Source organism: Rhamphochromis longiceps, linkage group LG17 (assembly GCF_057381845.1).
Source record: "Rhamphochromis longiceps isolate RC_006_pf linkage group LG17, R_longiceps_female_GT1.1, whole genome shotgun sequence".
Classification (NCBI taxonomy): Eukaryota; Metazoa; Chordata; class Actinopteri; order Cichliformes; family Cichlidae; genus Rhamphochromis; species Rhamphochromis longiceps.
The window spans coordinates 482,007-498,161 of record NC_140573.1 but is presented as its reverse complement, the minus strand read 5'-3'; the positions used below and the strand labels follow the sequence as shown (position 1 = coordinate 498,161).

At 43.0% G+C, this 16,155-nt stretch overlaps 1 protein-coding gene across 1 annotated transcript; it reads left to right on the top strand.

The window, feature by feature from the left end:
* The first annotated feature begins 13,571 nt into the window (after positions 1–13,571).
* On the top strand, positions 13,572–15,297 carry LOC146648975 (UDP-sugar transporter protein SLC35A5-like). The gene is made up of 3 exons (XM_085387679.1): positions 13,572–13,924; positions 14,069–14,337; positions 14,961–15,297. The coding sequence occupies exons 2-3, from the start codon at positions 14,116–14,118 to the stop codon at positions 15,027–15,029; spliced, it is 291 nt and encodes a 96-aa protein (XP_085243805.1). The 5' UTR covers positions 13,572–13,924; positions 14,069–14,115; the 3' UTR covers positions 15,030–15,297.
* The last annotated feature ends 858 nt before the right edge of the window (positions 15,298–16,155 follow it).

Sequence of the window (16,155 nt, the reverse complement as noted above, 5' to 3'; positions counted from 1 at the left end):
TAAAATGAGACAGCCTCTGATTTTCTGGATAGACTGCGCCCAGTCTTCCGACAAAATTCAGGTTTAGAATATACTGAAGGCCCGGAGACACCCTACCAACAACAGCTAAAAAATGCATTTTTGAAGGGCCTCCTCCCAAAAGTTAGAGCTCATGTAGATAAACATTGGGTCACCCAAAATACTGGGAACCTACCCGATGCTTTGCAGTATGCAGAACATGCAGTGAAAGTCCAAAAGAATAAAGCAGCCCAAAGTGGAGTTTTTGTAGTAACCACTGAAGGAGGTATCGTTGCATACACAGGCAGAAATCCACAAAAAGGGAAAGGCAAGAAACAGAATAGAGATGATAAAGAACGACATAGAAGGTGTTATAATTGTGATAAAGAAGGACATTTTGCCAGGGCAGAGACAATAGGGACAGTGAAGATGAAATGTGACTAGGCCCTAGCCCAAACACCCCACACGAACAGCTAGAGTGCGAGGGTGAAATTTTCAACATCCACCAGTTGCTTTTAGGCTCTGAACACAAATCAGAAGTAACTGTGTACATAAATGTCAAACCCAGCACTCATTTAACCACCTCTCCAACCTCATGCCTTGTAACTGAGAAAGAAAAGTGACTGATGTTAACCACTGTACATGACACAGAGATTGAGGCCTTGCCAAAATCTTTGTGGTCAAATGGGCCAACCGATGTAGGATTAATAAAACACGTTGATCCAATAAAAGTAAAAGTAACCTCTGACCGCAGACCAATGAAGCCACAATACCCACTATCTGCAGAAGCAAGAGACGGGATTCGCCCGGTCATAGCCAGTGTTGGGACTAACGCGTTATTAAGTAACGCGTTACAGTAACTACGTTATTATTGTGGTAACGAGCACGGTAACTAGTTATTATGCCAAAATCAGGAACGCGTTACTCGTTACTGGGATTTAGATAGGGTCGTTACTCGTTACTTCGTGTGGTGGCATCGCGGAGTTTCCACAGATTCAGTAACATTAGCAAGTGGTGGAGGCAGCAGGTGGATGAGGGAAAAGGGACGCAGAAGGAAAAGAGACCCGAGGCGGCCGCCGGTCCAAGTGTGAACTGAACTTCAGGTAAGAAGTTATGACCTGCAGTCTCTCTGGGTCAGATATAAACCAAGCTTAGGTGGAGTTTATTTTCGTTATTCTGACTTTTTCCGTACTGCGTGCTAGCTAGCATGACGGAGTTTCTACACAGCTGGGTGGTGCTATGAAGTTAATGATGTTGAACCTTAATTTGTTCATAAGTTATTAGAGTTGCCAACCGTCCCGTCTGGTATTCAGAGAAAATATTACGCGTTTCTTATTGAGGTGAAAAGGAACAGTTTGTCCCGTAATTCAGCTACAATGAAAAAGGCACAAAGCTGGAGTTATTCTGTGTCTTTACGCTGCACAGCTGCCTCTTCTTCTCTCATTCTCCCCCCTCCCTCTCCCGTTTCTACTTCAATCATGAAACTGATCAATGATCAGCTGATCGGCTCTCTTGTTTGTTTATCGCCCACTTTGCGCCGAAAGAGGAAACCAGCGGATGTCGCGCTAAACAACAGCAGCACGTTTAAGCTTGATCAGCTGTTGTTAGAATTTATTTAATATTAATTTCTAGTATCAGCTGATGTTTGCTGGAGCCACAGCTGTAAAAAAAAAAGCTGCTGGTCATGATATGGTTTGGTTATCTGGTGAGAGGGAAACATGAAGATGAAACCAGGAGATGTCCTTACTGGATCATCAGAGCTGAGCAGGTGATGGAGAAACAGGTTTACCTTTTAGATGACATGAATGAGTTGAAGGGAAGTTATGAACTGTTTCTGAGAGACAAATAACCCCAGGATCCTTTTTTAGGTAGCTGACAGCTGGTAACTGTGCAGGTGCGGATCTAGCAAAGTGTGGCCAAGGGGGCATGTAGGGCATTAACAGGGAATGGGGGGCACAAAGAAATACTTTTCTTTCTTATTCTCATTTAAAATGTCTAGCTTTTAAAAAATAATTATCTGAATCTTACAACAAACGATTGATAGATTGATGCATATATACCATCAAAACAGTGAACATCACTGTCACAACAGTGTTTGTTTTCATTCAAAGGCTTTATGATTTTTCCTATAATGGTGGGCCAGTTTCTAGTCAAAATGCCCGGGCCAATTTTCTGTCCCAGTCCAGCCCTGTATGCAGCTCATCTGCAGTCTGGTGTTACCTACATCTTCCTATTCAGAAGGCAGAATTTCTGAGTTCTGAGTACAATCGAAAGCACTACGACTGCAGTTTTTGTGTTGGATGTAAAAGGCGCACATGACTCTGTGACGTAGGCTAGAATCATGGCAGCAGTCAATGACGGTCCAGGCGTGGGATTTCTCTCGTGGAAATATGCACGTTATCATATCCTTTCTATTGGTAGGTGGCACAGTGCACTTGTGGCAAGTAAGCAAGCTAGAAGACTGGCAAAGTTATGGAAGAAACACATTAACAAGAGAATTCTGAGTAAAACCAAAGTTACTTTCCCTAGTAACTAGTTACTTTGAAAGTAACGAGTAACTTGAAGTAACTGAGTTACTTTTGAGAGAAGTAACTAGTAATGTAACTAAGTTACTATTTTAAAGTAACTTACCCAACACTGGTCATAGCAGACATGGAAAAAGCAGGGATTCTGATAAAAACAACAAAAACAACATGTAACACGCCTATATTTCCAGTAAAGAAAGCAAGCACAGGAAAATATAGACTTGTACATGATTTGAGAGCAATTAATGACATTACAGAACAAATCCCTCCTGTTGTGGCAAACCCACACACAATATTGAACCAAGTGTCACCCAGAGAACAGTGGTTTTCAGTAATTGATTTATCTAATGCTTTTTTCTCTGTGCCTCTGCACCCAGAGTCACAGAAACTGTTTGGCTTCACGTTTGATAACCAGAAATACACATACACACGCTTACCACAAGGTTTTCAAAATAGTCCAACACTATATGCAGAAGCGCTTAAGCACTCAATGTCCACTTGCAGTCTGCCCGCTCCAGGACAGTTCCTGCTCTACGTAGATGACATTCTGGTAACCGGAAACACGCAGGCAGACCGCAAGGAAAACACCCTAACTGTGTTGCTACACCTAGCACAGCAGGGTCACAAAGTGTCACAACACAAGCTGCAATTGTGGCAATCAAAGGTCATATATCTAGGTCATGAGTTGACAGGACAGGGCAAGAAATTGCTAGACAGCCGGAAAGCAGCTGTACAAGATGCTCCAAAACCATTAACAAAACAACAAATGATGAGCTTCCTTGGTCTCTGCAACTTTTGCAGAAGTTGGATTCCAGAATATGCCCTCAGGGTCCAACCCCTGCAAGACTTAATTTATGGAAAAAATCTAGCTTTGAGAGATAAGTTGACATGGACGCCTGAAGCAGAACAGTCATTTCAGAATTTAAAATCAGCTCTGCAAACTAGCACTGTCCTAGCATTACCAGACTATGACAAGCCATTTTACTTGCACGTGGATGGCAGCTCTGGATACATGAAAGCCGTACTGACACAAGCTTTTGGGGATAGACAGCGGCCATTGGCATTTTATTCATGTAAACTTGATTCTGTGGTTGCTGGCCTTCCTACCTGCGTGCAGGCCTGTGCGGCTGCAGCAGAGGCAGTTAAAAAGTCAGCTGATATCATTTTAGGACACCCTTTAATTGTTAAAGTGCCACACGCTGTTACCTCGATACTGCTGCAAGCGAACCTCTCATATCTAACACATGCAAGACAGCTATCATATGTAGGCATCCTGCTTTCACAGTCACACATAATACTATAGAGAAGTGTAACCAGCTAAATCCGAGTACTCTGCTTCCTGTGGAAACAGATGGTGATGCACATAGCTGTTTGCACAAGCTAGATGAGGAAACGAAACCGCGACCTGACATATATAGCACACCACAAATATCCTTTGTAGACATCTTTGTAGAAGGTTCCGCAAGCAAGGACAAAACTGGACGAAACTGTGTTGGTTATGCTGTGACCACAATAGATACAGTTATTGAAGCACGGCCATTAACCTCTTCACACTCAGGCCAAAGTGCAGAGTTAACAGCAGTCATCAGAGCCTGTGAATTATACAAAGACAAAGATATAAACATACACACAGACAGCCAGTACGTCTACGCTGCAGTACACCATTTTGCGAAGATATGGCAGAACAGAGGTATGATAACATCAACTGGCGCACCAGTACAACACGGTGGTCTTTTGAAAAGACTGCTGGAAGTCATCACATTGCCCAGACATTTAGCCTTATGTAAATGTGCTGCACATCAGAAAGATGACTCAGACATCACTAAAGGAAATGACTTTGCAAGATAAGGCAGCAAAAGAGGCAGCAGGAAAAGAAGCAGACGCTTTTACATTAACCCCCTGCCCTCTGATATCAATAGATGTTTTGAAAGACGAACAAAAAGCAGCATCACAAAATGAAAAATCCTCCTGGTTAAAAGACGGAGCAATATTACAAGACGATATCATGACATGACCTAAATCTTTGCACAAAGCGGCAGCGTTGGTGACCCGTGGGAAAACCCACGTGTCAACAGCGGGGAGGCTACTTATACAAATTAAACAATTCTACACAAAAAATTTTGAAAGTTCAGCAAAAGAATTTATCAGAACATGTATGGTTTGCCAAAGACACAACGCACAGGGAAATTTACGACCAAAGCGAGGGCATTTCCCTAAACCACCACATCCATTTCACACTATCCACATGGATTTCATAGAATTAAATGAATCACAATCCTCCAAATATGCACTTGTGATAATAGATGTATTTTCTAAATGGCCAGAAATATACCCAGTGAAAAAAGCAGATGCAATTTCAGTAGCAAAATGTTTGTGTAACCATTTTATACCCACGTATGGCATTCCAAGTTTAATACGATCTGACAATGGCACACATTTTGTAAATGAAGTAATAAGCAAAGTCTCTGAAGCTTTAGGTTTTAGCATAAAACACCATTGTGCCTATCACCCAAGCAGTGCAGGATTAGTCGAGAGAACTAATGGCACAATTAAACAGAGATTAAGAAAATGTATGGAAGAAACTAAAAGACCATGGCCTGAATGTTTGAGTTTAGTTAAACTATGGATGAGAATAACTCAAGGAGCAAGAGGTCTGACCCCATTTGAAATTATACATGGCAGGGCATTCCCACTGCCCATTACCAGTGAACCAATTAATAAAGCTGCAGCAGAAACAACAATGGCAGAATGGATGATAAAACTATTTGAGAATAAAGAAGTGAGACTAAGCAATCAACTGCCGAGTGATCTCTCTCCAGTCTCTTGCAGGTTGAACCCCGGTGATTGGATTCTGATTAAAGTCCTCCAGCGGAAAAACTGGAGTGCTCCGAAGTGGGAAGGTCCCTTCCAGGTGTTACTTACCACACCCACAGCTTGTAAGATAGCCGAACGACCTTCGTGGATACATCAAACCCACGTGAAGAAAGTGTTTGCACCACAATAAGACGCCGGTTCCCCTGGCTTCTGAGTGATCTGCCGGTGGAGGAAGGGCTGATTGGGTATATCCCGCCTCTTCGCTTCGCACGGGGTCTACTCACCAGAAGTTTTAGGGGTTCCAGGTCATCACTGAAGAACAGACACTAATAAAGACTGACCTATCCCACCGAAGAGCAGAACCAATAATAACACCAGGGACGCCTGAATAAAATCTCAACAAGATGACTGAGGAAAACAATCTGATAAATCCAGAAGAAGAACCAGCCCCAGGATCAATGCCAGCACCAGCTCCAGCCCCAAAGCTGTGTTTGGGCGCTTGTGACATCAAAGGAAAGCAACTCATGTGCCGCATATTCTGTCTGATGGCCGTCCTCCTGATGACGGCGCTCTTTTGGTTGATGCCCAGCGGTACCCACAGGACAGAACCAACTATTCCCCGACCTAAGAGGTGGACCCACGACAATTCCCACCTCTCTGAGATGACTCAAGACCATGTTCACCCTTGGATGAATAACGCCTGGTATCGATACATACACAACAGAGTGGAGGAAAAAGAATGTTATGTCTGTTCTCACATGCCTTCAATTTCAGTCTACCCCACCATCTATGGTCGCATGATGAACAGTCACTGGCAAAGTGAATGTGCAGCAAGTTTTGCCAGCATTGGAAGACAACACTTTGCAATCAGCATGAAAGCTTCACTCCCAGAGAAGTGGCATCCTCTATGCTTCTACCAAGCGGCAGGGCAAGGACGCCACCCCCTGGGCCATACCAGCAACTGCAACGCAACCTATGGAGGAGTAAGGTAATGCCAAAAACATGCTCAGGATAGAGACACTCGACTACCGTTTTGGACTGTTTCTGAATGCTTCAACAGAAGATTGGCTGACCTGGCTACTTAGCAGGTCATGGAAGACATTGCTTATTAAAGGACTAATGCTCATTGGAGTACTTCTCATACTCCTTTGCTTATTCTCAACATGTGTGCTACCCTGTATCCGAAACATGATAAGCAGAATGTTCACTGTAAGAATGCAAGCTTATGTCGCATTATCCCAAAGCAAACAACAAGAAGAAATGCAATTTGAAGAAGATGACTTCTAATCATTAACTATGTATACCTAATAAAGCTGATCATGTATGTTTTTACAAAATGATACACTAGTTGAAAATGCACACGCAAGTGACTAGTAGTTGAAGTACATAAACATATATGAACAACAGCAGGGAATGTTATGAGATTTTACTATTTTGCTTATTTCTATTGTTTTACTGTATTATCTGTTTATTTACTCATGTAATGCAAAGCTTAAAGGAGCACATAGTGTTCACATATTTTTATGCCTTTGACACGTGTGCATAGACACATGAACTCTGCTTTAACTGCTGAATAGAGGAAAAGGCTCCTTGGTAACAGGAAAAAACCGTCTTCTCTGAAAGAGAGCGACTACACACACACATACATTCACACATACATCTTTACTATCTTTAGATATACTCAAGTCTGAAAAAGAGGAAATGTCATGAAACTGCTTCTGTGTATAAATAAAGCCTGACTGCAGCACTTCGGTGTGAGTATCCATTCTCTCTCACCCGTGCACGTAGTTCTTTGAAAACTCTCTGACTGTCTTGTATTCCTTCTTAGTATATAATGTCAACAAACTACTGACAATCGTAAACGGTCATGATGTGCCTGTTCACTGTACTCTGTACCCTATAAGAAATGTTGTAAGAGATTGAACAACTGACCTTCCGATTAGTGGAAGATGCACAGCCGCCCATAACAATCTTCTGTTTCTGCAAGTCCGAAAGTACAAAGATTCATTTACTGGGAAGAGATAGCTAAAAGAGCAGAACTCTTTATGAAACTTCCCTTTGATGACATGTTTATTCCTTCACTTCACACGGGCCTGTGTCATGTCCCTGCTTGCCAAAATGTTAGTCAGAATATTCATGAATATGTTAATCAAATGAAGAAGCAATGAAATCAAATGAACAAGTAATGTTTTTTTGTTTACTGCAACTTTCCAGACATTATCAGCCTGTGTTTATGCACATGAGCACTATGTGTGAGTTAATGCATGTTCACCAGCGGATGTGGAGAAGGATCCCAGATGACGGAACTGGCAAAAATCTGAACTGTTGTTCTTTTCCTCCCCTGGCAGGAGACTTTTCAGCCGGCCAGTTAGTCAACTTTTCCACAGTAACTTGAAAGTTATTATCGCACATCTCAAAAAGAGGCATTTGTCTCAACTTTGCAAATCTCAACAACCTGACATGTTTGACAGGTTTGTGGAAGATACATGTAAACTTTAAATAGCCCACGGTGAACTTTCCTTCTCTGTGAAACCAAATAACTGCTGTCAGCAGGACTTTCTGCCCAAGATAAACCTCACGTTTTTGTTTTGTTTGCACAAGCTGAAGATTTTGGACATTTCTTCCTGGCTCCCTTCAGACTTTTGTTGCTTCTGCATATTCATACAGGTTAACATAGTCTGTAAAAAACACTAAATGGTCTTTCACGCGTATGAGCTTGACCTTGAGTCAGATGTTTTATTGGTAACAATCAGCCAATAAATCTACAATTACATTATATCAGTTTCTGACCGACAAGTAACCTTTCACTTTTTTTCTTTTTTCTTTTTTGCCTGTCCCATTTGTTTCTTTAGCCATCAGAATTGTTGTCTGAAGACCAACAAGGATACCCAATGGATTTATTTTGCCAAAAGGATCATTGTGGCATTGCCGTATTGGTCCATTTGATCGACCTTTGTTTTTATTATTTATTTTATTTTATTTTCAGTTGTTACAGACGGGACAGACATGAGTGAGGGATAGGAAAGGGAGAAAGAAAGAGGAAGGAAAAGAAAAACAAAAGGGGAGAGGGACAGTGAGAAAGGGGGGGGGGAGAAAAAAATCTCCTGGATCACCTGTTGAGAGAAAAAGAATAGAAAACAAGCAAAAAAAACCAAAGCAACATACTAAACACAACACCATCGCAATAATCTAGCTAAGTGTAAACAGCAGTAAATACTATTTATTCAATGTTGTTGTGCAGCACGCAGGACAGACAGCGCACAATGTGCTTTGAAGTAGCAGCCAAGAAAGGTGTAATTTAAGTCTACGAGCAGTGAACACCCGTGTGCACACCTGTGTGGATCAGCGCGCTTGTATTCAAATGGTTTCCACATGTAATGGTCTGCAAGAGGATGTAGAGAGCCATAGCCCAGTCCCCCAGGGCATGAAGCAGGCATGGAGGAGATCCAGATGGAGGAGATCCAGGCCCCAGACATCCAGAGGCCCCAGAGTGCGAGAGCCCAAGGAGGACCACTGGAGGGGCATCCGTGCCACACTCATGGGAAGGGCTGAGGATCCCCAGACGAAGCGTCACCCAGTAGCCACCGAGCAGAAGCTAGAGGGGGCTGCACCGGCGTGCCCGCCGGCTCTGCCAGCAGCCAGCTGTGCCAGAGTGAACTGAGCTGCAGGCCCAGAGGCCGGAGGCCCGAGGGCCCCCCGCACCCCGGAGGAGGCCTGACCAAGCAACAGGCGCCAGGCCCCGCCAGGTAGCCACCGGGAGTGAGCCGGTACATACCTGAGCGCCCAGCCCCGGACACCAAGAACCACCAATGCACCGACCCCTGAGGGCATCAGTCACCGACAGGGAGTGTGGTGAGGGGAGATAGGCCTTGGAGGACCTGGGAGTTCCCAGAGAGGTGGAGTCTAAGACCCGACCTGACATATAGACACAGACAAACAGGCACACACAGACACAAACATGCATTCCCACCCTCATGCACACATATACAAACACTCAGCACTCACCCAACGTAAGGATTGACATAAATGGACATGTACACACAATCACACTCCCCAAACATACTCTATACCCCGGGTCCAGGTACCCTCGCCCCCAGAGGGGGAAACAGAACCCAGACCCAAGAGATGTTACCCTTCCCCCCGGGGTGGAGGCAAGCAGATCGTCCCAGGCTCCGCAGCAGTAGGGAGGCCAATCGGACAGCCAACATCTCCTCCCAGCCCCCCCGCCCCGATGGTTAGCAGAGAACGGGGATGTGTGAAGACCCCATACCTCCCTCCTCCCGCTCATGTGTAGTGTTGCTGCGTGTTGTTCTAAAGTGCATTTAAAACAAGGGAGAGCATGGTGCTGCTGCCAGAGAGCAGCAGGTGTTAGCACGGCCCCTCCCTGCCTGCCCTCTCTTTTTGAATGTTTCATGCCTGTTTCACCTTCAAACACACATACACTGTGTGTACACAGGGGCATTAAATAGGGGTTTATATTTAAGCCAAAGCAAATTTTTACAACCTTGCAATGATAAAAAATATTTTTAGCTTACTGTTGATCTGTGAAGCATTAACAGATTATCTATCATTTGTCCTAGCTTATAAAGCTCTCATGAAATATAACTTCCTAGAAAGTAACCTCAGTTTTATCTGAAATAAGAAGCAGAAAGTTAGCGGCCATCCAGGTCTTTATGTCTTTAAGACATTCCTGCAGTTTGGTGTGTATTATCTGGCTTCATGGACAGATAGAGCTGGGTGTCATCTGCATAGCAGTGAAAATTTATGCTATGTCTTCTAATGATGCTGCCTAAGGGAAGCATGTATAATGTAAACAGAATTGGTCCTAGCACTGAACCCTGTGGAACTCCATAATTAACCTCAGTGTGTGAAGAGGACTCACCATTTACATGCACAAATTAATTAATTATCGGAAATAATTAATTACATAAATATTTACAACAAATGTAATTAATTAATTAATTATTGACACATTTAATTATTTATTTATTTATTTCACATTTTAATTAATTATTGCCACATTTAAATAATTATTTAATTGTGTATTTAATTAATTCATTTTGGCACAGTTGACTCCTTCAGGTCTCACCATGAAATAATTTTATCTGTCAACCTCACCCATCAAACTCAGGAGGCGGGGTTAACACTGATCGAGTCAAAACCATTGCTTTGGCCTGGTGGCCATTGTTTTTAGCACACAACTGTTAGGATGCCTGGGTCGTCGACCCAGGGTTTTTGAGTTTATAATATTATGTATACTTTCTAGTTTTTGGTTTCTTTGAGTTCTGTCTTATGGCTTATGTCTCTGTCTTCTTTAGTTGCTCTGTCTCCCCTATCACCTGCATCGCCTTGTCTAGTTCGCGTCTATGTGTATCTTAAGTTCCTATATCCCCGTGTTCAGTCAGTGTTTGTGTCTGCCCTGTTCCCACGTCTCTGTTCCCTTTGTAGTGCCTGCTTATGAGCCTGTGTCTTTGTTCAGTCTGTGTTATGCGTTTCCTGTTTTACTTTGAAGGTCTGTGTCTTATCTCAGTGTGTTCAGTTTACGCTTCTTTGGTCTCGTCAGTTCTGATTTGCCCCAGCTGTGTTTCCCTCCTGTTACTCATTTCCTGATTGCTCCCTCTGTGTATTTAAGCCCTGTGTTTCTCTGTGTCCGTGTCGCAATCTACCGTTTATTTTGCTGTGTGTTTTGCCTGTCCACCGGTGTTAGTTTATTTTTGACATTTTCCAGTTATGCCATGTTTGCGTTCAGCATTAAAGCTGTTTTTGTTTAAGTTCTGTCTCCGGAGTCTGTGTCACGGTCTGGCTGGGGCAGACCGTATGTGTTGCAGAGGAGGACTCAAACACAGACCAAAACGTGGTGTGGATTAACAAAACAAGCCGTTTATTGAGACTAGAAATGAGGGTACAAAATAACAGGGCATCGGTAAAAACTAAACAATAACCTAAACTGGGTGAACTAATAACAAAACATGAAAAACCTTAACCATAGTGAACTGACATGGGTACCTGGAGCTGAGACATGGATGAGCAGACGACCTGACCCTGGCATGCAGAAAACAAAGGGCTTAAATACATACATGAGGTGATCAGGGGAAGTGGAGACACATGGGGGAAACAGCTGACAGACATGAACCTAATGACAGGACCAGGAGAGGAAAGCTAAATACAATAAACAAAGAACACATGACATTGTCAGAATAAAACAGGAAATACTAAAACTAAAACATGACAACACAACTTAACAGACCTAATATGTGATGAATAAATACAAAACCCCAAAACATAGAAAACCCAGGAACAATAACTGCCTAAACTAAAGGCAGATAGGAAATAACACAAACTAAATCACATAACAAAATGAGACAAATACAAACATGAACTCAGAGCGCTGGGTCAGAGACCCAGCCTGTGACAGTCTGCACCTTGGGTCCTATTCCTGTCTGCACACAGCCACACCTAACAACAACAACCAGCATGTGGAAACTCACAGAACTGAACTTTGAAAAACCCTGTTTGTGTGCCACCAAATACCGTTTTAATATTTTTTTTAGCGAGAATGTAGTGATTTAATCTTCATATGTCTGGTCGGTTTGTCAAGATACAGCCTCTTTGCAAAAGTGCTTCGATGATTTTGGAGATGTCTGCCCAGGATAGACCCGTTTGCCTCGCAAGCAATCAAGTTGTTATTACCACTGACAAAGCGCAGGCCCCGGTACACAGCTGTAATAACCCCCGCTGACACTGACTTCTTTTACTGAGGTTATATTTATCGGGGTTTTATTTCCTGATGTTCAGTCGCCAATTCTGAATTATAACTAACATTAAAAACATGTTTAAGGAGGAGAGAGAGCAAATAAATTTGATTAACAGCTGATCTTTGGGTTTTTGTTCAGTAATCAGCGTGACCTGCGTATAAACGTATAAATGAGATAATGTTGGTGTTTCCGTCATGTAGTAACTGCTGGCTTTAACTGTACAAAGGTTGTTCGACACTATGAAACACATACAGACTTCATGATGTTCGGCTAATATTTTTATTGTGAATAGTAATCATGAGGGTAAACGGACCTGTACACCACGGAGCGAGGTCAGCATATCCACGATATCTTCAGCTCTGAGTTAACAGTTTCCCAGCTGACTAGTCTAACTGACATCTACGAATATGTCACGGGTCATATCAATATGATTTTACAGAAGATCATCCTTATTACTGCCAACTATTCCAGAGACGTGAAAATCTACAGCATAAAGAACAAAAAAATATAGCAGTCTAACGCAACACTGTAACAGAGATGAACCGTCAGTTTGTCGCAGATCAAAGTGGAATGAAAGTGATTGGTTGAACAGGTGTTCGTGATCTGTGTTTTCTGCATTTTCATCAGCGTAAGAGACTCAGCAGCAGATTAGAATAACAGTTACACATTTAATAAATCACCAAATGAATACACGCAAGAAACGAGCAAACCTGTTCCGACAATTTGAGTTTGTGTTCCCTCAGCTGCAGACTCGCTGCTGTTTAAATGTTTGAGAGGAAGATTAGATATAAAGCAAACGTCAAACATAGACTCAGTCTGCGTTCACATTTGATATGAGGCCAGGACGGATAATGGCTGTGTCCTGTTTGAAGATCATATATGTAAAATTGTTGTCTGACCTTCGTCGAGCCAGCCTCTCAGAGTCCGTGGTTACCATGGTTACTGTATAAGCACCTATAATGTAAACAGCTGACACAGGGGAAACCTACCGGGAGCATGGGTGTTTATGGTTTTCATTGCAAAAGAACCGTCTGTCTATGTTTCAGTGCCCTGGTCTGCCACAGTTTCCACCAGCCCCACTCCAGTCTCAGCAGTTTAGTGACCTGACTGTTCCATTTTTAACTTTTGGTGTTTCTGCCTATCACAATATTGATAACTTCAGTCAGCACTGTAGTGCATCATTCTCACATCAGAGGGACATTTGAATACTGTTTTATACAGCATATGACTGGAAGATGAATATCAAGCAGGCATAAGTGTGATGTTGATTGAACTGAGATCTCCTACTGTCATTTCTGTTGCTGGAGATGTCCACTCTAATTTAATTTAATTTAATTAGTTTGCTGCTTTGAATTATATGCAAACATGTCCATGTGGATTATATAAGTTTCTTGAGGAAGAGAAAATATGTTCATCAAAAGAAGACAGTTGAGGTACTCGGGGCATCTAACCAGGATTCCTCCTGGACTCCTTGGTAGGTGAGATGTTTTTGGCCATGTCCTACTGGGAGGAGGTCTCAGCGGGCTTGGGGAATACTGTGTCCTCCAGGATGAGCTGGAAGGCATGGCTGGGTTGAAGGAAGTCTGTCAAATTGATAAGCAGAGGAAGTGGTGCAGCACCTGGTTCTGTTTGTAGAAGCTCAGATGTAGGGGCAGCCAATCAGATGAAAGCTGGCGTAAATAGAGGAGGGGTTGGGGTGGGGGCTCCAAAAGACTGTAGCATGCAAAACCACTACTTTGTACAATTTCTGTCGTCTACAGACAAAATCATCTTAACTTGTGATCTTGTAAGCTGCTGGTACTTGAGTTGTTTTATGCCTTTGAACAGAGCCTGGTGGGTATTTGGTCCTGCTTCTGGCATCAGTGCTAAGTTACACTAATCCAGCTGCTGGGTGTAATTTGTTATTAACCGGACTAGTTCATTTATCTATCTCTAGTATGCATTTGAAGAACTCATAATCTTCTGTGTTCTCCCTAGCTGCCCTGGGCTTATCCGTGGCCTTCATCTTAAAATTCAGAGACAACATGTTCCATGTGCTGACTGGCCAGTTCACTACTGTTCTGGTCACAGGCCTCTCCCTCTTCCTCTTTGACTTCCACCCTTCGCTGGACTTCTTCCTCCAGGCACCCACGGTCCTGCTGGCCATCTTTATCTACAATGCCAGCTGGCCCAAGGACCTGGAATATAGCCTGCAGCGGGAGAAACTACGGGTCATCAACGGGGAGGTGTTTGAGAGGTCAAGAGGGGTAGGAGACAAACCACAAATCCTCAGTAGTCACGCACACAAGCCCACACACTCCTTTTCCTCACACAACTTCGCTCACCTAACCCCGATGTATATCCACTTCCTCTACTCCCGCCCACATACCAAGTGCTCTGCAGGAAACTTGGCTCTTGTTTCTCTGTAATGTCATTTCTTGAGTGCAAGAGGAAACCTGATTCCCAGCTATGAAAATAGCATCCAGGCTCATGCTGGAGCCTTACGTCATAGAATTCCTTTAGTAGTCAAGTGTTTTTTGATGGAAGAAGCTATTTAACAATACAGTAGTCTGTGGGGATACTATCCTGGAATTCTTTTCATCCCCAGCATCCTGTTCTGTATTGAAGAAACCCTGTAAATCAGGTGAAATGCCAGGTTTCAGGTGTTTGTTTCTTTGCTAGAGCACTAACAAAAATACCCTCTCCATTGGCAGCCGTGGCTTTAAAATGCACGGTACTTCCCCGGTGTTTTTCGGGGAGTAAATACTGCCCTCCACTTTCTGAAAACAGAAAAAAGATGTGCACAGTGCCTCAATGTCTGCAGATTTGTCCACTGGATTTGATCACTTGTTCATTCATTCTGATGCCTTGTCTCTTTTTTGTGTTGCAGGACAGTGAGGAGCTCGAGCTCCTGACAAAGGTAAATGCAGACAGTGTTTCTGATGAAGAGTCCTTGTAGTAATGACAGAGCTCACTCCCAAGTATCCAGAGGATACTCTGCATCTTTCCTGCTGCTGATATCGAACTGGACAATTGACTGGATGGAACATGGTCACAGAGTTTCAGTCAGGTTTCAGAGCTCAGCACAGCACAGAAACAGCTTTAGTGAAGGTTACAAATGATCTTCTTATGGCCTCTGACAGTGGACTCATCTCTGTGCTTGTCCTGCTAGACCTCAGTGCAGCGTTCGATACTGTTGATCATAATATCCTATTAGAGCGATTAGAACATGCTGTAGGTATTACAAGTACTGCGCTGCAGTGGTTTGTATCATATCTATCTAATAGACTCCAATTCGTGCATGTAAATGGAGAGTCCTCTTCACACACTGAGGTTAATTATGGAGTTCCACAGGGTTCAGTGCTAGGACCAATTCTGTTTACATTATACATGCTTCCCTTAGGCAGTATCATTAGAAGACATAGCATACATTTTCACTGCTATGCAGATGACACCCAGCTCTATCTGTCCATGAAGCCAGATAACACACACCAATTAGTTAAACTGCAGGAATGTCTTAAAGACATAAAGACCTGGATGGCCGCTAACTTTCTGCTTCTTAATTCAGATAAAACTGAGGTTATTGTACTCGGCCCTGAAAATCTTAGAAATATGGTATCTAATCAGATTCTTACTCTGGATGGCATTACCTTGGCCTCCAGTAACGCGGTGAGGAACCTTGGAGTCATTTTTGACCAGGACATGTCCTTCAACGCACATATTAAACAAATATGTAAGACTGCTTTCTTCCATTTGCGCAACATCTCTAAAATTAGAAATATCCTGTCTCAGAGTGACGCTGAAAAACTAGTTCATGCATTTATTACTTCCAGGCTGGACTACTGTAATTCATTATTATCAGGATGTCCAAAAAACTCACTGAAAAGCCTTCAGCTAATCCAAAATGCTGCAGCAAGAGTCCTGACAGGGACTAGAAAGAGAGAGCATATTTCTCCTGTTTTGGCTTCCCTTCATTGGCTTCCTGTTAAATCCAGAATTGAATTCAAAATCCTGCTCCTCACATACAAGGTCTTAAATAATCAGGCCCCATCTTATCTTAATGACCTTGTAGTACCATATCACCC